The sequence below is a fragment of the Podarcis muralis genome, chromosome 18 (assembly GCF_964188315.1).
Source record: "Podarcis muralis chromosome 18, rPodMur119.hap1.1, whole genome shotgun sequence".
In the NCBI taxonomy this organism is placed as follows: domain Eukaryota; kingdom Metazoa; phylum Chordata; class Lepidosauria; order Squamata; family Lacertidae; genus Podarcis; species Podarcis muralis.
The window spans coordinates 10,323,140-10,347,877 of record NC_135672.1 but is presented as its reverse complement, the minus strand read 5'-3'; the positions used below and the strand labels follow the sequence as shown (position 1 = coordinate 10,347,877).

General features: G+C 50.3%; 1 protein-coding gene across 2 annotated transcripts in view; it reads left to right on the top strand.

Moving 5' to 3' along the window:
• Positions 1-1,789: 1,789 nt before the first annotated feature.
• The window catches only part of POLRMT (RNA polymerase mitochondrial), a 44,420-nt gene continuing 21,471 nt past the window's right edge, over positions 1,790-24,738 (top strand). For both annotated transcript variants that reach the window (XM_077921763.1, XM_077921762.1), the window contains exons 1-14: positions 1,790-1,895; positions 4,289-4,384; positions 5,957-6,681; positions 7,501-7,631; positions 8,427-8,613; positions 9,910-10,059; positions 12,795-12,956; positions 14,219-14,389; positions 14,720-14,959; positions 16,457-17,239; positions 19,334-19,456; positions 20,698-20,820; positions 21,575-21,754; positions 22,757-22,843. In XM_077921763.1, the coding sequence (XP_077777889.1) occupies positions 1,850-1,895; positions 4,289-4,384; positions 5,957-6,681; positions 7,501-7,631; positions 8,427-8,613; positions 9,910-10,059; positions 12,795-12,956; positions 14,219-14,389; positions 14,720-14,959; positions 16,457-17,239; positions 19,334-19,456; positions 20,698-20,820; positions 21,575-21,754; positions 22,757-22,843 (3,204 nt within the window). In that variant the 5' untranslated portion in view covers positions 1,790-1,849. The remainder of the gene's footprint in view (positions 1,896-4,288; positions 4,385-5,956; positions 6,682-7,500; positions 7,632-8,426; positions 8,614-9,909; positions 10,060-12,794; positions 12,957-14,218; positions 14,390-14,719; positions 14,960-16,456; positions 17,240-19,333; positions 19,457-20,697; positions 20,821-21,574; positions 21,755-22,756; positions 22,844-24,738) is intronic.

Genomic DNA, 24,738 nt, shown 5'->3' with positions numbered 1-24,738 from the left:
TTCCACCAGATGTATTCAAGTATACACCAGTGCTGCAGCTAAATTGGCGTCAAAGTCAATAAGGCAAAGTTCTCCTGCCTGTTATTTATTTTATGCTTGTCTCATTTGTTTGGACCTCTCAAGGGAGCCAGGTGTTCTGATTATGTAGCAGGAACCCCCCCACCCCAATCATTCTGCTTGTACAAACTTCATACACACACACACTCACACACTACATACGCCACATTTCTGTTATAAATTCATAGAAAATCAACCATACATTGGATTTGCACTGTTCCATTTTTATTTTACTCCATATGACAAGAACTAAGAAAAGGGGAGGGGGGTTTGACCCTGGTCAGCCAAAATCCCTTCACTGTCTCAGCACATCTGCAGGAGCCCTGCCCAGATGATCCCAGACAGAAGACAATCAAAATCACAAAGAACTTGCATATGGGAGTGGATTCAGCATGGACGGAAACAAAGGACAATGATCAGATCTTCCCTCTGGGGGCAGGAAGCTGCAAACTCCCCTTTGTCTCCTGGAAGTGACTCGAGGGGTAGGGGGGAAGGGAGGAACCAGCCAGGTGACAAGACACTCAGGTTACCACCAACTCCTCCCTCACCCCCTCCTGTCTGTAATGTATGCATGATGTTACCACCACAACTCCTCCCTCAACCCCTCCTGTCTGTAATGTATGCATGATGTTTCTGGGGGTGGGCTTGATCTAGAGGAGGGGAATTTCAAAAGTTTTTATAAGACCTGGCACACCATTTTTCTGGGTCTTTCCTCTCTCCTGCGAGTGAGGGGAACACCCTGATGCATCAGTTCAATAAAGGCCAAGCCTACAGGCTGCTGTTTTGCTCCAAGTTATCCTGGTTGGTGTCTTTGTTTTGTCCAAGGGAGCCCTCGGATTTTCCTGTAACAATTAGAGCCAGAGAAATTGTCGCCAGCTTTCTCAATTGCAGCCCTGGTTTTTTCCAGCGCCAAGCAAACAATCTTTCTACTCCCCTGGGCTTACAAACTTTTAAATTATGCGTGATGGTTGACGCCGGTTGCTTTTCTCCCAAGAAGCAGGCGTCTTTTAATTTCGTGGCTGCTGTCACCATCTGCAGTGATCATGGAGCCCAAGAAAGTAAAATCTCTCACTGCCTCCATTTCTTCCCCTTCTATTTGCCAGGGGGTGATGGGACCAGTGGCCATGATCTTGGTTTTTTTGATGTTGAGCTTCGGACCATATTTTGCGCTCTCCTCTTTCACCCCCATTAAAAGGTTCTTCAATTCCTCCTCACTTTCTGCCAACAAGGTTGTGTCATCTGCATATATGAGATTCTGTTTATTGATGTTTTAATGTTCTATTGATGTTTTAATATTATTTAAACTGCTTTGAGCCTTTTCTTAAAAAATATAGAGCGGTGTAGAAATGAAATAAAAATTAATAATAATCCAAAGGAAATGAAAAGGAGAGCCCAAAAAACAAAATGCATCTCAGCCAGATGGGCGGGGTACAAATAATAAATTATAATTGTTGTTATTATTGTTATTATTATTATTATCTCTCTCAATATCTACGTGTGTTCTAAAACGCGAGCCCGGAATTCGCCGACACACACATAGCGCTAGACCCCTCTTCATTTTTTGTCTAACTCTAGCGACCACGCTGCTTCGTGCGCATGCGCCTCCCCCGCAATGCCTCCTGGGAGTCGTAGTTTCCTCCGCACGCGCTCCAGCTTACACGGCTGCGCGAGGCGGGATGCCTATTGGGTGGCGTGGAGGAGAAGGAGGCGGAGCAAGGCCGCGCCTGCGCAGTCGGGACCAGCCAATGTGGTCTGGGTTGAAGCTGAGATGAGGGGGTTTTGAGAGAGGGGCATGTCCGTGCTGAAGCTGCAGGGGGCGCTGCTGCTGCGGGGCACAGGTAGGCAGTTCAACAGGTGGGGTGGGGAGGGGAGGGGGGAGTCAGGCAGCCACCTCCCCCCAGAAAATTGGGGAGGGGGGCTGGAGCCCAATGGAGAGAGTGAAGCCCCCCTACCAATAATTGCAAATTGGGGAGGGGGCTGGGGCCCTCTCCCCTGCTATAATATGGGGAGAGTTTTGGGTGGGGAGGGGAGGGGGGAGTCAGACAGCCACCTCTCCCCCCCCCCACAACTCCCCCTCCAAAATGGGGAGGGGGGCTGGAGCCTTATCCCCTCCTCTAATATGGGGAAAGTGTGGGGAAAGTGTGGGGTGGGGGGTCCTCAGTGGGAGGGCTGCGTCTAATTCACCCCTTCCATTCTTCCTTTCAGGGGCTCCCCCCAATGGGGAGAGAAGCCCCCCTACCCATAATTGTAAATTGGGGAGGGGGCTGGGGCCTTATCTCCTGCTATAATATGGGGAGAGTGTGGGGTGGAGTGGGGTGTGGGGTTCCTCAGTGGGAGGGCTACGTCTAATTCACCCCTTCCATTCTTCCTTTCAGGGGCTCCCCCCAATGGGGAGAGAAGCCCCCTACCCATAATTGCAAATTGGGGAGGGGGGTTGGGGCCTTATTCCCTCCTATAATATGGTGAAAGTGTGGGGTGGAGTGGGATGGGGTCTCCTCAGTAGGAGGGCTGGATCATACCCCCCCCCGCCACTCTCCCCCAGTTGAGAGTGAAGCCCCCCTACCCATAATTGCAAATTGGGGAGGGGGCTGGGGCCCTATCCCTTCCTCTAATATGGGGTGGAGTGGGGTGTGGGGTTCCTCAGTGGGAGGGCTGCGTCTAATTCACCCCTGACACCCTTCCTTTCAGGGGCTCCCCCCAATGGGGAGAGAAGCCCCCCTACCCATAATTGCAAATTGGGGAGGGGGCTGGGGCCCTCTCCCCTGCTATAATATGGGGGAGAGTGTGGGGTGGGGAGGGGAGTGGAGGGGGGAGTCAGGCAGCCACCTCCCCCCACACAACTCCCCCTCCAAAATGGGGAGGGAGGCTGGAGCCTTATCCCCTCCTCTAATATGGGGAAAGTGTGGGGAAAGTGTGGGGTGGGGGGTCCTCAGTGGGAGGGGTGCATCTAATTCACCCCTGACACTTTTCCTTTCAGGGGCTCCCCACCAATGGAGAGAGAAGCCCCCCTACCCATAATTGCAAATTGGAGGGGAGAGGGTTGGACCCTTCTTCCCATATGGGAGGAATCAGGCAGCCACCTTCCCCTACACATACACCCCCCTCAAAAAAAAATGGGGAAGGGGCTGGGGCTTTATCTCCTATAATATGGGGAGAGTGGGGGGGTGGGGGCTCCTCAGTGGGAGGGCTGCATCTAATTCACCCCTGACACTCTCCCCCAGTTGAGGGTGAAGCCCCCCTACCCATAATTGCAAATTGGGGAGGGGGCTGGGGCCCTCTCCCCTCCTATAATATGGGGGAAATGTGGGGTGGAGTGGGGTGGGTCCTCAGTGGGAGGGCTGCATCTAATTCACCCCTTTCATTCTTCCTTTCAGAGGCTCCCCCCAATGGAGAGTGAAGCCCCCCTACCCATAATTGCAAATTGGGGAGGGGGCTGGGGCCCTATCCCCTCCTCTAATATGGGGAGAGTGTAGGGTGCCCTCAGTGGGACGGCTGCATCTAATTCACCCCTTCCGTTCTTTCAGGGGCTCCCCCCAATGGAGAAAGAGGCCCCCCTATCCATAATTGCAAATTGGGGGGGGGGCTGGGACCCTCCTCTGATATGGGGAGAGTGTGGGGAGGGGAGGGGGGAGTCAGGCAGCCACCTCCCCCCCCACAACTCCCCACCAAAATTGGGGAGGGGGGCTGGAGCCCTATCCCCTCCTCTAATATGGGGAAAGTGGGGGGTCCTCAGTGGGAGGGCTGCATCTAATTCACCCTGACACTCTGGACCTAATGGTCAGGGGTCCCTTTACCTTTATCTTTAAATGCAATTAATAATAATAATAATAATACTACTACAGGACAAGACTGTATCAACACAGGACACATTGCATTTTATATTGAAATACAGGACATTTCTGTATTATACCGGACAGGTGACAACCCTATATGTGTAACCCTACCCTGTCTTGTAATTTGCAGAGGAGGATGAAACCCTTTCCCCCTTTACAGTTGCTTCGTTGCCGCTTAACGACAGGGCTGGATCCATCCCTTTTCCTTCATTTTGTTTTGGCTGTGCCTTCGTATTACTTAACAGGAGGTCTCGCTCTTATCCACCACCCCGTCGCCCCCAAAACAAGGGTGGGGATTAAACTTTATAGTTTGGGGTGTTGTAGGAAATGGACTTATTCTCTCCTCGTTCTGCTTTCCCTTCAAGATTTTAATGCTCACCCTTTCCGTTGTGTTTCAGAGAGGCTTTGGATCAGAGTGAGGAATTATTCCTCAGCCAGGGCGAAGGAAGAAGCCAGAAAAAGATGGGTGTGTGAACAAGTAGAGTTGTTGGAAGGTAAGCATTATATAACGCGGGTGGCGCTGTGGGTCAAACCACAGAGCCTAGGACTTGCCGATCAGAAGGTCGGCGGTTCGAATCCCCACGACGGGGTGAGCTCCCGTTGCTCGGTCCCAGCTCCTGCCAACCTAGCAGTTGGAAAGCACGTCAAAGTGCAAGTAGATAACTAGGTACCACTCTGTCAGGAAGGTAAACGGCGTTTCCGTGCACTGCTCTGGTTCGCCAGAAGCGGCTTAGTCCTGCTGGCCACATGACCCGGAAGCTGTACGCCGGCTCCCTCGGCCGATAAAGCGAGATGAGCGTCGCAACCCCAGAGTCGGTCATGACTGGACCTAATGGTCAGGGGTCCCTTTACCTTTTAAGCATTGTCTTATTATTTTTATTTAAACCCTTCCTATTTAACCAGTCGTATGGGCAGGGGTACCTTTACCTTTACCTTTATTTAACCAGTTCTATTAAGGAAAGTTTTATTATTCTTATTCTTATTCTTATTCTTATTCTTATTACTATTATCATTATATATTTATTCATACCCAACCTTTTCCCCCAGACAAGGTCTCAAAGCGACTTATAGAGAACAACTAAAAAAAATCCTTTACATTTGTGTGGCTAAGCAAACACTCTTAGGAGAAGCACCTCTGATCTCTCTCCCTCCCTCTCTCTCTCTCTCTCTCTCTCTCTCTCTCTCGTGAAAACATTGGGTTCTTTTGCTCAGCAAATGAGCAGCACCCTAAGCACTGAATTCTCTAAAACGAAAATTGGCTCTCAGGTTTCCCGATTCTAACTGGAACGTTGGAAACGGCAATATCCCAATTGCTTATTTGAAAAAGGGCTGGCATTCTTTTATAATCCAGAGCTACCACTGTGTCTGTCTGGAAACTCTAGAAACAGCTCCCTTTCCTTTCCTAAGGAAGCTGCAGAACTGTGGGCTGAACCCCATCAAAACAGGATTATTTCCCTTTGCAAAGTAAGCTCAACAACTATGAGCTGATCCTTCAAAAACCGGGGCTTTACACCTTTCCTCCTCTAAAAGCTTTCCTTAGTCGTTTAGTTGCGTCCGCCTCTTCGTGACCCCCTGGACCAGAGCACGCCAGGCCCTCCTGTCTTCCACTGCCTCCCGCAGTTTGGTCAAACTCATGCTGGGAGCTTCGATAACACTGTCCCACCATCTCGTCCTCTGTCGTCCCCTTCTGCTTGTGCCCTCCATCTTTCCCAACATCAGGGTCTTTTCCAGGGAGCCTTCTCTTCTCATGAGGTGGCCAAAGTCTTGGAGCCTCAGCTTCAGGATCTGTCCTTCCAGTGAGCACTCAGGGCTGATTTCCTTCAGAATGGAGAGGTTTGATCTTCTTGCAGTCCATGGGACTCTCAAGAGTCTCCTCCAGCACCAGAATTCAAAAGCATCCATTCTTCGGCAATCAGCCTTCTTGATGGTCCAGCTCTCACTTCCATACATCACTACTGGGAAAACCCTCTAAAAACTAGGTGCGTCTTATTTACGGATGCCTTCTTTAGCTCCGCGCGCCGCATTCCCCAGCGATTCGATTTTTCCTTTCCTTTCCTCCCCTGTAGTGCTGGAGGCAAGAGTGCAGCAGCTGAAGGCTGAAAATGTATCGGAGGTGGCGGTCAGCGAGGTCCAACGCTCCCGCCTGCGCAAGTTCGTCTCCCTCCCGCCCGCCCCGCGGAAAACGGCCGCTGCCAGCCCGGCTCGGACCGAGAGCGCCCCGAAACGCGAGGAGAAGCCCCAGCCTAGCCGCTGGATCGAGAAGCTGAAGAAGGAGAAGTCGATGAAGAACAAACGCCTTCTGAAACTGGAGGCCAAGCTCTCGGCCGCTGTCCCGGGCGACGTGGCTGAGCCTGCCCTGGAGTGGATTGGGCCCGGCGCGAAGGACGAAGATTTCTCCCTGCGCTCTCCCGCTAAAGAGACCCGGGCAAAGCTCAAGGCGCGAGCGTCTAAGTCGCAGAAGTCCAGCAAAGCCGACGACGGCCAGCCAAACAAGACGGCCAAAGTCTCGATCGGGACGCAGTCTCGGGATCCTGCCGGGAGCTGCGAGGAAGCGGGGGAGCCCTTTCGGGTCTGGGACGCCGCCGAGGGGGCGCTCCCCCTGGACGAGGAAGACGGGAACCGCCACATGAACGTCAAGCTCAACATTTTGTCCTATCTGGACGCCTGCCTTTTTCTCGCTCAGCCCGAAAGGGCCCAGCAGTGCTTGATGTTTTATCACCGCTCCCACGCCCGCAGGAAACGCCTTGACGTCCGAATGTACAATCTCGTTATGCAAGGGTATGCCAAGAAGGTAATAATAATAATAATAATAATTTTTTATTTATACACCGCCCTCCCCAGCCAAGGCCGGGCTCAGAGCGGCTTACAAGCAATAATAAAAACAAGATGAATGATTACAACTTAAAAACAAAATTAAAATACAACATTAAAATATTAAAATGTAGCCTCAACGCAGGAGGAGAAAGAAAGGAAAAAAGAAAGAGAGGGAGGGAATCAAATTGGCTCCAAGCCAAAGGCCAGGCTTAACAACTCTGTCTTACAGGCCCTGCGGAAAGAAATCAGATCCTGCAGGGCCCTGGTCTCATGAGGCAGAGCGTTCCACCAGGCCGGAGCCAGTGTTGAAAAGGCCCTGGCTCTGGTTGAAGCCAATCTAACTTCCTTAGGGCCCGGGACCACTAGGGTGTTGCTATTTATGGACCTTGAGGCTCTCCATGGGGCATACCGGGAGAGGCGGTCCCGTAGGTAAGGAGATTTGCATCCCTTCTTGCAGTGGTAGTGCCAGGGTGGATAAAAATCAAATCTTTTTTTAAAATAAAAAAATCTGATCTTTTTGATTTAAATCGGATTTTTTGATTTAAATCGGATTTTTTCTTTTATTTTAAATCGGATTTTTAAAATAAAATGCTTTTAGAGGAAAAATCCTTCTAAAGATTTTCTATTTAAGTTACATTACAGTCCAATCTCACTTCAGACACCAAGGGACGCGGGTGGTGCTGTGGGTTAAACCACAGAGCCTAGGACTTGCCAATCAGCGGTGAAGCATTTGCCTCAAATGCAGATAAGAAACAAGTCCTGGTTTGAGTCACCTGTCCTTTCTGTCTCCCCCCAGGGCCTCCTGACACAGGTTGGCAGACTCTTCCACCTCCTCGAGGAAGCTGGCTTGAGGCCCAACCCGGACTCTTACGCCGCTGCGCTCGCTTGCATGGGGCAGTGTGGGGCGTCTCGCAACATCATCTTCAGGTGTTACTCTTGACATTGGTCCCTTACTCAGCGACAGCGGTGGTGCAGTGGTTAGAGCGTTGGGGCTGTGGCCTGGGTTCGAATCCCCACTCTGCCATGAAGCTCACTGGGTGACCTTGGGCCAGTCGACACTCTCAGCCTAACCCACCTCCCGGATTGAGACTAGGACTCGGGAGACCAGGGTTTGACTCCCCCACTGTGGCCATGAAGCTTTCAGGGATGGGGGGGGCATTGGGGGCCAGTCACCGCCTCTCCACCTAACCTACTTGACAGGTGTGTGGTTGACTGAGGAGGGCCATGTACGCCATCTTGAACTCTTTGGGAGAACACGTGATATACAGATATCTTTCTATATACATAGAAATGAAGGGTGTCGTCACGCTGTGCATTCCAGTGGGAGTAGCAAGCTTCTCTGTCCTCCCTCGTCCTGTAGAAGGTGGGGAGGTTAGTGCTTGTGCCGGAAGATTTGTGGGGAACTTGAATAATAACATTCATTTCTCCATTTCCCATAAACCAACTCTCTCCCCCCGATACTACAAGTTCATTTTCCTTACTGTGCACAAAGTCCAGAAGGGTTTTCCAATCATTCATAAATCGCCAGCGGAGATTATAAGTACGTCGAATTTGCCGTCTCAGCCAAAGCCATTCATTTCGACAGGCGTTTTTTGATAGGCGGTAATGACGAGTCTCCGCGAGAGGAATGGGAGGGGGCCGCTTTTTTCGGACACTGCTGACCCAAGCCTCTTTATCTGCCGTTCCTTCCTATCCGCCCCACCCCCACCCCGACTCCCACAGATGTCTCCAGCAGCTCAAAGAAGACGGCTTTCAAGTGAAGGACCTCTTCCGGGACTCTGGGTTCGAGGAAGACTGGAGGAAGATGGTGCTGAGAGCCGTCCGGAGGGTTGTGGAAGACTTCCAGCCCCCGCCTCCTCGCCCTGCCGAAATCTGCACGGTTCCCCTACTCCGGGACTTCTATGCAAAGGTTATTATTATTATTATTATTATTATTATTATTATTCATTTATACCCCGCCCATCTGGCTGGGTTTCCCCAGACACTCAGGGTGGCTACCAACAGGATATTAAAAACACGATTCAACATCCAACATTAAAAACTTCCCTAAACAGGGCTGCCTTCAGATGTCTTCTAAAAGTGTAAAAGTTGTTTATTTCCTTGACATTTGGTGGGAGGGAGTTCCATAGGATGGGCGCCACCACCGAGAAGGCCCTCCTGGTTCCCTGTATCTTCGCTGCTCGCAGGGAGGGAACCGCCAGAAGGCCCTTGGAGCTGGACCTAAGTGTCCGGGATGGACGATGGGGGTGGAGATGTTCCTTCAGGTATATTGGGCTGAGGCTGATTAGGGCTTGAAAGGTCAGCACCAACACTTTGTTCTCGGAAACGTCCTGGGAGCCAATGGAGGTCTTTCAGGACTGGTGTTATGTGGTCTTGGCGGCCGCTCCCAGTCCCCAGTCTAGCTGCCGCATTCTGGATTAATTGCAGTTTCCGGGTCACTTTCAAAGGTAGCCCCACGGAGAGCGCATTGCAGTAGTCCAAGCGGGAGATAACCAAAGCGTGCACCACTCTGGTGAGACAGTCTGTGGGCAGGGAGGGTCTCATCCTGCGTACCAGATGGAGCTGCGCTGGACACAGAATTGACCTGCGCCTCCATGGACAGCTGTGAGTCCAAAATAACCCCCAGGCTGCGCACATGGTCCTTCAGGGGCACAGTGACCCCATTCAGGACCAGGGAGTCCTCCACACCTGCCCGTCCCTGTCCCCCCAAAACAGTGGATCCTCCAGGCCCAAGAACAGTCTAGCTGAGGTTAGTAAATGCTGGGGATAAGGAACACAGGAGAGGTCTCTACCACCTTAATGCCCTTTGCCTGCTGAGTGGCACTAGGTAAAGGTAAAGGGACCCCTGACCATTAGGTCCAGTCGTGACCGACTCTGGGGTTGCGGCGCTCATCTCGCTTTACCGGCCGAGGGAGCCGGCGTACAGCTTCCAGGTCATGTGGCCAGCAGGACTAAGCCGCTTCTGGCGAACCAGAGCAGCGCACGGAAACACCGTTTACCTTCCCGCCAGAGTAGTACCTATTTATCTACTTGCGCTGGTGTGCTTTTGAACTGCTAGGTTGGCAGGAGCAAGGACCGAGCAACGGGAGCTCACCCCGTCATGGGGATTCGAACCGCCGACCTTCTGATCGGCAAGTCCTAGGCTCTGTGGTTTAACCCCATGGCTCCCTGCCCACCCCCCACCCACTTTTCTTTCTCGCCCCAGGGGAAGCCCGTCTCCTACCCCAAGCTCGATTTCACGGCGCAAGAACTGCGGGACCAGTTCCGGAAGCAGCTGGCGATGGAGGCGTCGGACACAGTCACCATCGACTCCGTGGAGGCGTCCAAACCCTTGACGAAGGAAGCCAGCAGAGCGGTAAAAGGATGAGAGAGAGAAAAGAATTTGAACCGTTAAAACGGAAAGGGGTCCAGCAGTGTTGAAATTTTGGGAGGCTGGATAGTTGCCATTGAATCCGCGTGGATTTGATTTAAATCAAATCAATTTAAATCACCATTTCGATCACTAGTCAGTAAGACTTGATTTAAAATCACTAGTTGGTGAGACTTGATTTAAAATCACTATTCAGTAAGACTTGATTTAAAATCACTAGACAGTAAGACTTGAGTTAAAATCACTAGACAGTAAGACTTGATTTAAAATCGCTAGTCAGTAAGACTTTATTTAAAATCACTAGTCAGTAAGACTTGATTTAAAATCACTCGTCAGTAAGACTTGACTTAAAATCACTAGACAGTAAGACTTGATTTAAAATCACTAGTCAGTAAGACTTGATTTAAATCACTTTTTTTACAGAAAGACTCATTCTTGCTGGTATAATCTTAATACTTACAACCACATGAAGGTTTCGTTTTTGGAATAACTTTCCAGAGTAGTTTTTACAGTTTATATCAAAAATTACCGATTTGGTTATACTATTAGAAATACATTGACAGATAATTATAAAATTATTGCGAGGCTTAATAATTTTACTGTTTATATTTGGGCAACTTTTCTGCTGTGCTTTATTGGAAGGAGAAAAGTAATCATTTCCTTAATAACCATTTAAACAATTTATTTAGCTGAAACAATGACATTATAACATATGCATCTATGTTTGTTAACTGATGTGTTATACATTTTTAAAAAAACAAACTTAGAGTGAGTTTTAGCACACATGAAAACCTTAAATCGTATTTAAATTGATTTCATTTACCTCAAATCCACCCTGCCATGATGCCAGCTACTGGCGGAAAACCATGAGATCTAGCACCTTGTTGTGCCAAAGCCTATTCCTTCCTGCTCTCCATCTTTAAACACTTGTCTTGGGCAGTGGCTGATGGAAGTTGTAGTTTGCGGCCGGCATGCTGCTGCGATGCCCCGAAGCGACCGGCCGCCTACCCTCCTCTCTCTGCAGCCCTGGGAATATGCTGCGGCCGCTTAATGCCCCATTGTTTTGTTTTTTAATGCTTTTTAATTCAGTTTTTCACGAACAAAAAAATGAAACAATCTTTTACAGTCATCATTTTATTTACACTGCGTACATTCTAGACATCACCCCAGAATTGGCCCTACTAAACATCTTCCAAGACAACAATGCCCACTTACACCACAAAGAATTCATAACCCACCTACTCTCAGCAGCCAGAAACACCATAACCAGACACCGGAGAGACCTGTCAGGAGTAAGCATGGACCAATGGTGCCAAATAGTATGGGAAACAGCCCTACTAGAAAAATTAACTAATAAACTGAAACTGACACGGGGACAAACAGAAGAAGACGCTCCCCTTTATCACATACACAGCCCAACAGGACAATGACAATAATCCACCAACAGCATACAAATCGATATGGCTAACCTGATCCGAAACACCCACCCGCCCCACTCACACACGAAAACAAAGATCACCACAGCCAATCACAAGCAAACAATCACACCTTAGGCCAACCCCAACCTCTCTCTCACCACCAAAGGAACACAAGTGAACAACACAAGCAACGCTGACACCAAACTCTACATACATTAAGCATAATAGAAACACCGCCACCCGCCCCCACCCCCATCCATCTTCCCTCTCTCCACCCCCCCTTTTCTTCTCTCTTTCTTTTTTCTTCTCCCCCTAATGCCTCAACAAATGAAATGGATTTGTAAAAATGTTACATGGGGGAAAAAAATATATGAGGCACTACACTTCTGTAAAACAAGAAAATCCTTAATAAAAGATAAAAAAATAATAATACACTGCGTACATTCATGCCCAGACTTCATTCCTTCCCTGCTTTGGTTTTCTTAATATACATCTTCTGTTGTAGATTCTTATTCACCTTCTAGACACATCACAGGATTTATATTAACCCTGCTGTAGTTTATAAACTTCTACAGTTAGTTCTTATATATGCCATAAATTTACCCCACTCTTCTTCGAACTTTGTCCCTTTTTGGTCTCTTAATTCTATATGTCATTTTAGCTAATTCTGTATACTCAAAAAATTTGGCCTGCCATTATCGTTGGGGTCTCCTGTAGTTTCCATTTTTGAGCAACAAGTATTCTGGCTGCTGCAGTAGCATATTGAAATAAGTTATGGTCTTCCTTTTTTACTTCCTTCCCTATTATTCCTAACAAAAAGGCTTCGGGTTTGTTTGGAAATGTATACAGTGGTACCTCGCAAGACGAATGCCTCACAAGACAAAAAACTCGCTAGACGAAAGGGTTTTTTGTTTTTTGAGCTGCTTCGCAAGACGATTTTCCCTATGGGCTTGCTTCGCAAGGCGGAAACGTCTTGCAAGTTTGTTTCCTTTTTCTTAACACCGTTAATACAGTTGCGACTTGACTTCGAGGAGCAACTCATAGAACGCGGTGTGGTAGCCTTTTTTGAGGTTTTTAAAGATTTTGGTGATTTTTGAAGCTTTTCCAAAACTTTCCCGACACCGTGCTTCGCAAGACGAAAAAAACCGCAAGACGACAAAACTCGCGGAACGAATTAATTTCGTCTTGCGAGGCACCACTGTACTTAAGAAGTTTTTTCAGTTCATTAAATATTAGATCCCAGAATGCCCCATTTGATGATGATGATGATGTAACTTTCTTTACGGTTTTGCTCATGCACAGCGGAGCCTCCTGTCCGTCCTCCGCAGCCGCTGGCGCGCATCTCTCCTACAGAGCCTGCAAGAGTCGAAGCAGCACATGGCACAACGGAATTCGGGGCAGCTAAACCTCTACCCCTTCCTTTGCGTGCTAAAAGATGAAGAGTATGTGGACGTCCTCATGCGGGTAAGAGTGTCCCCCCCCTATAATTTTGTAAAAATTTTCTGCCTTAAGTGTTAGAATATTCATTTAAACAACCTTAAAATATCAATTTTGGATTATGGAGAAAGCTAGAGAGTTCCAGAAAGACATCTACTTCTGCTTCATTGACTATGCAGAAGCCTTTGACTGTGTCGACCACAGCAAACTATGGCAAGTTCTTAAAGAAATGGGAGTGCCTGATCACCTCATCTGTCTCCTGAGAAATCTCTATGTGGGACAAGAAGCTACAGTGAGAACTGGATATGGAACAACTGATTGGTTCAGAATTGGGAAAGGCGTACGACAAGGCTGTATATTGTATCCCTGCCATTTAACTTATATGCAGAATTCATCATGCGAAAGGCTGGGCTGGATGAATCCCAAGCCGGAATTAAGATTGCCGGAAGAAATATCAACAACCTCAGATATGCAGATGACACAACCTTGATGGCAGAAAGTGAGGAGGAATTAAAGAACCTTTTAATGAGGGTGAAAGAGGAGAGCGCAAAATATGGTCTGAAGCTCAACATCAAAAAACCAAAGATCATGGCCTCTGGTCCCATCACCTCCTGGCAAATAGAAGGGGAAGAAATGGAGGCAGTGAGAGATTTTACTTTCTTGGGCTCCATGATCACTGCAGATGGTGACAGCAGCCGCGAAATTAAAAGACGCCTGCTTCTTGGGAGAAAAGCAGTGAGAAACCTAGACAGCATCTTAAAAAGCAGAGACATCACCTTGCCAACAAAGGTCCGTATAGTTCAAGCTATGGTTTTCCCAGTAGTGATGTATGGAAGTGAGAGCTGGACCATCAAGAAGGCTGATCGCCGAAGAATGGATGCTTTTGAATTCTGGTGCTGGAGGAGACTCTTGAGAGTCCCATGGACTGCAAGAAGATCCAACCTCTCCGTTCTGAAGGAAATCAGCCCTGAGTGCTCACTGGAAGGACAGATCCTGAAGCTGAGGCTCCAAGACTTTGGCCACCTCATGAGAAGAGAAGACTCCCTGGAAAAGACCCTGATGTTCCTTTTTAACCAGGCCTTTGGATGATCTGATTTATATCCTATGCCCTTTTAAAATTTGTTGTTGTTTTTTTGGTGGGGTGGGGTTTTGGATTGTCTCTTTTATTTTTATTACACATTCTGTGTTTTTATATCTTGGATTTTATTCTGTGAACCGCCCGGAGACCCCCGGGTATAGGGCGGTATGTAAGTTCAATAAATAAAGTAATAACCTCCTTTCTCCCCCAGAGCCTCAACAACCTGTCGCCGCAAGGGGAGTCTCTCCTGGTCCTGGCGAGGGAACTGGGCTCCAAAGTCTACAGCAAGTTCATGCTGCAGAAGAAATCCAGGAGCCGATTGGTGGACAGGATTCAGAGGCTGTATGACAAATACGTGCAGCTGCTCGCAAAGGACACTCGGGTAAGCGCCGTCGCCTTCACGCCGCCGGTCTTGTTCAGCCAAGTCTCCCGAATTCCTTCCTTCTTTCCGTGACGTTTGTACATTTTGTTTGTACGTTTGTGTTCCGAGACACATGGTTCTCCTCTTCCCCTATTTTTTTTATAATAATAATTTTTATTAAGTTTTCCGTTTTAACAATCCAATATGACATCCTTTGATATATTTGAACATGGCTATCATATCACCCCTTAACCTTCTCTTCTCCAGGCTAAACATGCCCAGCTCCCTTAGCCGTTCCTCATAAGGCATCGTTTCCAGGCCTTTGACTTTGAACCCTTCCTTTCCCCGCAGCCGGACGGCTACCTGCCTCGCGAGTACTGGGAGAAGCTGGCGGCCGAGGACGGCTGCAGCCCCTCGCTGGTTTGCAAGGAGCACCCCTGGCCCCACGCGCTGCTCGTTCAGCTGGGCTTGCACCTGGTGGAGCTGCTGGTGCAGGTGCTCAAGATGGAGAGCAACCTCTTGAACCCAGGACTGGAGCAGAAGCTCATCCCCGTCCTCTACCACGTCTACTCCTTCCGCAGCGGTCGCCAGGTAGGGGGACGGGGCAAGGACCCGCCGGTTGCAAATTAGCAGGAGGAAAGCTTTGCTTTCAAGGGACTGGAAACTGGGGCGGGGCCTGCGTGGTTGTGGTGGGCGGAGCCAGGGACCAAAGTGGGCGGGGCAACGGAGGTGGCCAATGGGCAGGAGGCTGCATTCAAAGCCCTATACGGCCTAGGACCCTCGTACCTATGAGACCGCCTCTCCTGGCATGTCCCACAGAGGAACTTACGATCTTCAAACAAAAACATCTTGGAGGTCCCAGGCCACAGAGAGGTTAGGCTGGCCTCAACCAGAGCCAGGGCTTTTTCAGCTGTGGCCCCGATCTGGTGGAACGCTCTGTCCCAAGAGACTAGGGCCCTGCGGGACTTGACATTTTTCCTCAGGGACTGCAAGACAGAGCTGTTCCACTAGACCTTTGGCCAAGGCACAGCCTGACTCCCTCCTTTGTCAATCTTCACAGAACTCCAGCCCAATGGTTGCCATCAATTTGATTTGAATTAATTTTATAATGAAATGATTTTAGAATGTTGTATTATTTTATTGTTGTTAGCCGCCCTGAGCCCGGCTTCGGCTGGGGAGGGCGGGACATAAATAAAAATTTATTATTATTATTTCAGGGCTTGGGTACCGCACATTCACCCTTGGACCCTCTCTGGTCACCCCTCTTTCCCACATCTCGTCCCTCTGTCAGCCTCCTTAACCCCTTTTCTCTCTGTCGACTACTTTTTATTCTTATTATTATTAAAATAATTTTTATTAGTTTTCAGTTTTAAAAAATCCAATATATGCCACATTGTATCAATACCAGATTACCCCACACATTTCTCGTTAACATTAGCAAATAATAAAAAAGAAGACATTTTTACCGCCCCACCCCCCAAATCCCCGAACCGCTGACCTTCTGATCGGCACGCCCTAGGCTCTGTGGTTTGGACCACAGCGCCACCCGCGTCCCATTTAGGAACAGTTAAAAGGTAAAGGGACCCCTGACCACTAGGTCCAGTCGTGGCCGACTCTGGGGTTGCGGCGCTCATCTCGCATTATTGGCCGAGGGAGCCGGCGTACAGCTTCCGGGTCATGTGGCCTGCAGGACTAAGCCGCTTCTCACGAACCAGATTAGCGCACGGAAACGCCGTTTACCTTCCCACCGGAGCGGTACCTATTTATCTACTTGCACTTTGACGTGCTTTTGAACTGCTAGGTTGGCAGGAGCAGGGACCGAGCAACGAGAGCTCACCCCGTCATTGCAAGGATTCGAACCGCCGACCTTCTGATCAGCAAGCCCTAGGCTCTGTGGTTTAACCCACAGCGCCACCCGCATCCAGGTGCAGGGACCGATCAACAGGAGCTCACCCTGTCATTGTGGGGATTCGAACCGCCGACCTTCTGATCGGCAAGCCCTAGGCTCTGTGGTTTAACCCTAGGGGTCGCCTTATACACGGGGAAAATAATGCCAGTGGTAAGTTCTCCCTCTTTCCCCCCCTGCAGGTCGGCTTCATCAGGCCGCACCCCCTGTTCGCCCGCCTTCTCATGGAGGCTGCTGAGACCACCCTGACCTTCGACTCCTTCGTCATCCCCATGCTCTGTCCCCCCATCCCCTGGGTGTCCACGCAGTTCGGCGCCTACGTCTTCGCCCACACCAAGCTCATGCGCTACGTGGAAGGGGCTGTGCAGCACCAGCTGTTGCTGGACCGCGCCCCGCGCAGCAGCCTCTACCCTGTCATGGATGCCCTCAACCAACTGGGCAACTGCCCCTGGAAGGTCAACCAGGCCATCTTGGACGTCGTCATCTCCGTCTTCAACGACAAGGGCAACGAGAAACTGGACGTCCCCCCGCCGCCCTCGGAAGCCCCCCAGCCCGCCGCCCACTTCCCCGACGGGGCCGCCCCCAGCAAGGTGGCGCTCCGGCGAGAGGCGGCGCGGTGCCGCAAGAAGGCCACGGAGATGTACAGCCTTCGGATGGACGCGCTCTACAAGCTATCCATCGCCAAGCACATGAGCGGAAGCGTCTTCTGGTTCCCGCACAACGTGGACTTCCGGGGGAGGACCTATCCTTGCCCTCCGCACTTCAACCACCTGGGCAGCGACCTCACGAGAGCCATCTTGCTCTTCGCGGAGGGGCGGCCCCTGGGCCCCCACGGCCTCGACTGGCTGAAGGTCCACCTCGTGAACCTCACAGGGCTGAAGAAGAAGGAGAGCCTGCGGAGCAGACTGGCCTACGCCAACGAAATCATGGAGGACATCTTGGATTCGGCGGACCGCCCCCTGACGGTGGGTCAGTGGGGAGGGGGGTCAAGTGCCGGGTCCATCACGGGTAGGAATTGGTCCGGTCCAGGGGCCACAGAGACCTTGGGGGACACCCATCTTCCCTGGAGAACAATAAAAATGATTACCGTATTTTTTGCTCCGTAAGACTCACTTTTCCCCTCCTAAAAAGTAAGGGGAAATGTGTCTGCGTCTTATGGAGCGAATGCAGGCTGCGCAGCTATCCCAGAAGCCAGAACAGCAAGAGGGATTGCTGCTTTCGCTGCGCAGAGATCCCTCTTGCTGTTCTGGCTTCTGAGATTCAGAATATTTTTTTTCTTGTTTTCCTCCTCCAAAAACTAGGTGCGTCTTGTGGTCTGGTGCGTCTTATAGAGTACAAAATACGGTGTGCAGTGGTACCTTGGGTTACAGGCGCTTCAGGTTACAGACTCCGCTAACCCAGAAATAGTACCTCGGGTTAAGAACTTTGCTTCAGGATGAGAACAGAAATCGCACGGCGGCAGCGGGAGGCCCCATTAGCTAACCTGGTACCTCAGGTTAAGAACAGTTTCAGGTTAAGAACGGACCTCCAGAACGAATTAAGTTCTTAACCCAAGGTACCACTGTATGCTGTTTTGATAAAGGTCACCCCAGATTATAGATTGTACTCCTTGAGAGGGAAGGGTAGGGAACTCAAGGCCCGGGGGCTGGATGCGGCCCAATCGCCTTCTAAATCCGGCCCACAGACGGTCCGGGAATCAGCGTGTTTTTACATGAGTAGAATATGCGCTTTTATTTAAAATGCACCTCTGGGGTCTTTGTGGGGCATAGGAATTCGTTCATTTATTTTTCCCCCCTTCAAAATATAGTCCGGCCCCCCCACATTGTCTGAGGGATGGTGGGCTGGCCCCCTGCTGAAAAAGGTTGCAGACCCCTGTTGAAAGGGATGTGTGTGTGTGTGTTTGCTGGGGTGTGAAATACAGAATTCTCCCTAGACGTTAGGAGGTTTGTAGTACAGTCTTGGTACTTGGACGTTTTGCCTTCAGTGAAACTTTGCTTGAAGGCTTTAAAAAGTTAGGTGTATAATGGTGTCTTCCTGGTTCGCGCCATTCAGGCTCCCAGAGTTTTTTTCCCATATAAATTCTTGATCTCCCTTAATAAAATTATCTGCGTTGCGCTGAGTTCTCATCAGTCTGATTGCTTGGGTGTAATTGCAAGTGCTCTCGAACCTCCTTTATTGATTTTTTAAATATATATATACAAATTCGCTTGTGATGTTCTGGGTGGTTTTGTTGCAAAATGCAGATTTATTTACTTCCTTTTGCAATAACCCCCCCCCCCATAAAACCACACCAATACTTAGAGAAATTACGTGCACAAATAGACTTGATAGGAACGTTTTTAAGGGTCTTTAGGGTAAAGGGTGGTGGGACGTGGGTGGCGCTGTGGGTTAAACCACTCAGCCTAGGGCTTGCTGATCAGAAGGTTGGTGGTTCGAATCCCCGCAATGACGGGGTGAGCTCCCGTTGCTCGGTCCCTGCTCCTGCCAACCTAGCAATTTGAAAGCACGTAAAAGAGCAAGTAGATCAATAGGTACCGCTCCGGCGGGAAGGTAAACGGCGTTTCCATGCGCTGCTCTGGTTCGCCAGAAGCGGCTTAGTCCTGCTGGCCACATGACCCGGAAGCTGTACACCGGCTCCCTCAGCCAGTAAAGCGAGATGAGCGCCGCAACCCCAGAGTCGGCCACGACTGGACCTAATGATCAGGGGTCCCTTTACCTTTAGGGTAATATATTAAGATGGTTGGGATGTTTGGTGATAGAGTTGGTGGCAATAGCAATAAGGATTGCCTCTTTCCATGGAGGGAAAATAGCCATGGATAGACTTCTCCTCCTCCAACAGTTTGCCCAGTCCTCTTTAAAAGTCGGGGCACATCGCAGCCTCTTGTGGAAAGGAGTTCCGAAGTCCAACAGTTTTCTTCTTTAGGCATCCACAGGTTTCAGCTTTATGGGAGAGAGGGGGAAAACTTTTCTCCACGCCGCCGTGCAGAATTTTCTCAAGTTTCTAGTCCTGGGTACGTCTCCCGGTCGGTTTAACCCTTTCCTCGCCTTACCCTTGCCAGGGCCGGAAGTGGTGGATGAACACAGACGAGCCGTGGCAGGCTTTGGCCTGTTGCATGGAGATCGCCAAGGCCTCCAGAGCCCCGAACCCTGCTGAGTACATCTCCCATTTCCCTGTCCATCAGGTATGTATTTGGGGAGGGGGGGTTGCCTCTCCCCTCAAACGTGCTCTTTACCCCTTTCTGTTCATGGGTTGGAAGTTCACGGACTGTCTGGCCAGAGTGGTGCATGCTCTGGTTATCTCCTGCTTGGACTACTACAATGCGCTCTCTGTGGGGCTACCTTTGAAGGTGACCGTGAAACTGCAACTAATCCAGAATGCGGCAGCTAGACTGGGGACTGGGACTGGCCACCAAGACCATATAACACCAGTCCTGAAAGACCTACATTGGCTCCCAGTACGTTTCTGAGCACAATTCAAAGTGTTGGTCTTGACCTTTAAAGCCCTGAAGGCCTCAGTCCAGTATATCCGAATGAGCGTCTCCACCCCCATCGTCCATCCCGGACACTGAGGTCCAGCACCGAGGGCCTTCTGTTGGTTCCCTCACTATGAGACGCCAAGTTACAGGGAACCAGGCAGAGGGCCTTCTCGGTGGTGGCACCCGCCCTGTGGAACGCCCTCCCACCAGATGTCAAAGAGAACAACAACTACCAGACTTTTAGAAGACATCTGAAGGCAGCCCTGTTTAGGGAAGCTTTTAATGTCTGATGTATTACAGTATTTTAATATTTTTTTGGAAGCCGCCCAGAGTGGCTGGGGAAGCCCAGCCAGATGGGCGGGGTATAAATAATAAATTAGTAGTAGTAGTAGTAGTAGTACAGTCGTACCTTGGGATCCCGAACGCCTTGCAAGTCACACGTCTCGGCTCCCAAACGCCACAAACCCGGAAGTAAGCGTTCCGGTTTGCGAACGTTCTTTGGAACCCGAACATCCGACGCGGCTTATGCAGCTTCTGATTGGCTGCAGGAGCTTCTTGCAGCCAATCGGAAGCCGTGCCTTGGTTTCTGAACGTTTTGTGAGCCGAGCGGATTCTGTTCGACTTCCGAAGTACGACTGTATCTCAGTGTGACGCCCAAATAATGCAAGCCCAAAGAATATTCATGCTGTCTCAAATCAATCTTGGAGAGAGAGATATCTAGCAGGGCCCCTCTTGTTTTACGTTAGAAAAGTAGAACCTCCAGAACCAGGGAAGTCTACCTGCAATTCCTAAACACTGAGGACCAGTAGCATGCAAAATGGGGGAGCTGTTGCCTGAAGCCTGAGCTTCCCACACAGCAGGGTTCCTTTCCATCCATCCATCCATTTTATTTTAATCGACACCACCGCCGTCTAATTCCCTTTCTGCCTTTTCCCTCCTCCCCCCAGGACGGTTCCTGCAACGGGCTGCAGCACTACGCGGCCCTCGGGCGGGACATCGTGGGCGCCACCTCGGTGAACCTTTCCCCTTGCGACGTGCCGCAAGATGTCTACAGTGGAGTGGCTCAGCAGGTAAGGGCTTGGCTCCGGGGCGCTCCCACTGCGGAAAAGCCTTTCGAGTTGTCCCTTCCTCCCCGAATGCATGTCCTGAAGTTGGAGCCTTGAGGAGCTCCTGTGTCCCTGCCTTCTGCAACATCGAGCTCCACTATTTGCAGTGGGTTGGACAGGATAACCCCTGGGGTCCCATCTACCTCTTAAGATTCTATGATACAGCAGAGCAGAAGTTAGGCTGCGGTTGCAAGTTGTTGCCGTGTCGTTCTCAACACCGTGTGCCTGTGCCGCAGCTCACCCTGGGAAGGTTTGAACAGTGATTTCTTGTTGTTTAGTCGCTTAGTCGTGTCCGCCTCTTCGTGACCCCCTGGACCAGAGCACGCCAGGTACTCCTGTCTTCCACTGCCTCCCGCAGTTTGGTCAAACACATGCTGGTAGCTTCAAGAACACTGTCCCACCATCTCGTCCTCTGTCGTCCCCTTCTCCTTGTGCCCTCCATCTTTCCCAGCATCAGGGTCTTTTCCAGGGAGTCTTCTCTTCTCAGGAGGTGGCCAAAGTCTTGGAGCCTCAGCTTCAGGATCTGTCCTTCCAGTGAGCACTCAGGGCTGATTTCCTTCAGAATGGAGAGGTTGGATCTTCTTGCAGTCCATGGGACTCTCAAGAGTCTCCTCCAGCACCAGAATTCAAAAGCATCCATTCTTCGGCAATCAGCCTTCTTGATGGTCCAGCTCTCACAATGCCTTTGTCTTTTACCCCTTCCTCTCCTCGCTTGCAGGTGGAAGTGTACCGGAAGCGGGACGCTGAGCAGGGCGTCAAAATCGCCCAGGTCCTGGATGGGTTCATCGGCCGCAAGGTGGTGAAACAGACGGTTATGACGGTCGTGTATGGGGTCACTCGCTACGGAGGGCGCCTCCAAATCGAGAAGCGCCTCAAGGAGATCGACGAGTTCCCGCAGGTCCTCTCTCTCTCTCTTTCTCTCTCTCTCTCTCTCTCTCTCTCTCTCTCTCCTCCTTCTGTCTAGCCCAGTGGTTCCCAAAGGCTGCCTCAGGAGAGGAGAGCAAATGCATTGGGAAGACTCGAGGACAATCAATGTTATATTACATTATCACTCTACAAGGTGTGATTGGAAAGTCTGGCGAATGGTCACAGAAATCGGACAGCGAGAAATATTTGAACATGCATGCCTTAAAGGTAAGGTAAAGGGACCCCTGACCGTTAGTTCCAGTCGTGACCGACGTCCCGGTCACACCTTGCATTATATCAATATTTATATTTTGGGATTGATTCATGTTCTCATAAGGGCCGCAGGTGGCTCTGTGGGTTAAACCACAGAGCCTAGGGCTTGCTGATCAGAAGGTCGGCAGTTCGAATCCCCGTGATGTGTTGAGCTCCCGTTGCTCAGTCCCTGCTCCTGCCAACCTAGCAGTTCGAAAGCACGTCAAAGTGCAAGTAGATAAATAGGTACCGCTCCAGCGGGAAGCTAAACGACGTTTCCGTGCGCTGCTCTGCTTCGCCAGAAGCGGCTTAGTCATGCTGGCCACATGACCTGGAAGCTGTACGCCGGCTCCCTCGGCCAGTAAAGCGAGATGAGCACCGCAACCCCAGAGTCTGTCACAACTGGACCTAATGGTCAGGGGTCCCTTTACCTTCACCTTTAATGTTCTCACACGGCTGCATCATTTCATGCTTTCTGCATGTTCCCACGGTCTTGTGATAAAGCCGCTGCATTCTGTGTTGCAAACCAAGCACTGCTGGGAGTTGATTCTTTCTGTTTTCCAATCTTTCTGTTTAAAAAACAATCAGAGATTTTTTTTTATTCAGAAAGCGCGGCGCAGAGAAGGAAGTTTGAGAACCAGGGGTCTGCACTGTCCTAGCAAAAGAGGCGGGGGTGAAAGCGTCGTGAGGTTCCCCCATTTCTGCCTCTTAACTATACCCATTTTGCTTTCCCTCCACCCAGGAATACATTTGGGAAGCATCTCATTACCTTGTGCAGCAAGTCTTCAACAGCCTCAAGGAGATGTTCTCAGGAACTCGAGAAATCCAGGTACCCCCTATGCTTCATTTATTTGCAAACGCTTCAGGGAGTGTTTTTAATGTTCTGTTGGGAGCCGCCCAGAGTGTCTGGGGAAACCCAGCCAGATGGGCAGGGTAGAAATATTATTATTATTATTATTATTATTATTATTATTATTATTATTAGTCCAGGGCAGATGTGTATCAGCTCCATCTGGTACGCAGGATGAGACCCTCCCTGCCCGCAGACTGTCTGGCCAGAGTGGTGCATGCTCTGGTTATCTCCCGCTTGGACTACTGCCATGCGCTCTCCGTGGGGCTACCTTTGAAGGTGACCCGGAAACTGCAACTAATCTAGAATGCGGCAGCTAGACTGGTGACTGGGAGCGGCCGCCGAGACCACATAACACCGGTCCTGAAAGACCTACACTGGCTCCCAGTACGTTTCCGAGCACAATTCAAAGTGTTGGTGTTGACCTTTAAAGCCCTAAAGGGCCCAGTATACCTGAAGGAGCGTCTCCACCCCCATCGTTCTGCCCAGACACCGGGGTCCAGCACTGAGGGCCTTCTGGCGGTTCCCTCCCTGCGAGAAGCCAAGTTACAGGGAACCAGGCAGAGGGCCTTCTCGGTAGTGGCGCCCGCCCTGTGGAACGCCCTCCCGTCAGATGTCAAAGAGAAAAATAACTACCAAACTTTTAGAAGACATCTGAAGGCAGCCCTGTTTAGGGAAGCTTTTAATAGGTTATTGTATTTTAGTGTTTTGTTGGAAGCCACCCAGAGTGGCTGGGGAAACCCAGCCAGATGGGCAGGGTATAAATAATAAATTATTATTATTATTATTATTATGTATTTCTGTACACAATGTGCTGAGTTGATTGCGCATATGTGCGGGGAACCTATATGTCTTGGGGCAGGGGTCAGCGACCTAAGGCCCGTGGGCCACAAGCAGCCCTTGGGGGTCATTTAACACAAGCCACCCCCAAACCGAGCCACCCACTCAGTGAGTCCCTGTGCACTGCGCTAAACCAGCACAGCACAGTGCGGCAACTCCCTTCTGTGGTGCTGAAAATCGCGTCTATGCATGCTCAGACCATAGCTGTCAACCGTCCCTTATTTGGCGGGAAACTCCCTTATCCCAGCGCCGTGTCCCGCTGCTGTCCCTTATTGATGATGTCCCTTAAATTTCCCGGGTTTATAAATCATTTGTCCACCCATAGTTCAAATTTTTACTACAAGTTTTCTGTCAATCCCACCAATGTATGTTCACAATAGCTTTTCAAATAAATGATAAACTTTCCCCATTCTTTATTAAAGAGGTCCTCTTCCTGGTTTCTAATTCTGCCTGTAAGCTTTGCCATCTCGGCGTCGTTCATCAGTTTGGTCTGCCGCTCTTCTTTGGTCTGAGTTGTAGACCCTTAGGATCATCTAGTCCAAACCCCTGCAAAACACAGTCAGTCATAGCCAAAGCAGCATGGCTCCATCAGTGGCGGATTTCTGTATAAGTTAAGCAAGATCCCTTATTTGGGCTGCTGATCCCTTATTTTCAAGGCTGCTGGTCCCTTATTTTCAAATCTGTAAGTTGACAGCTATGCTGAGTACCAGAAACTGGTACTCAGCATGCCAGGCCCTCCTGTGCAGGATCCGAGCGCAAGAGCAACACAGGGCACCCCATTGGGGCTAGGGAGCCCAGTTCTGCTGCCCCTCGCCTGCAGAGCTGGCAGCCCCTCACCCTTTTTCAAACATCCTCCTCTCTCCTTGGGAGACCTCTGGGCATCCACAGCCGCCTTCCCTGCTCTCTGAGCTGCCCCAAAGAGAGGTGCCTCTTCACACTGCCTCACAGGGGCCTGGCAAGCCGCCCCTGCCCAGCCCCAGAGGCACCATTCACCCACGGAGCTTGCCCCCAGGGCTGCTGCAACAAACAACCTC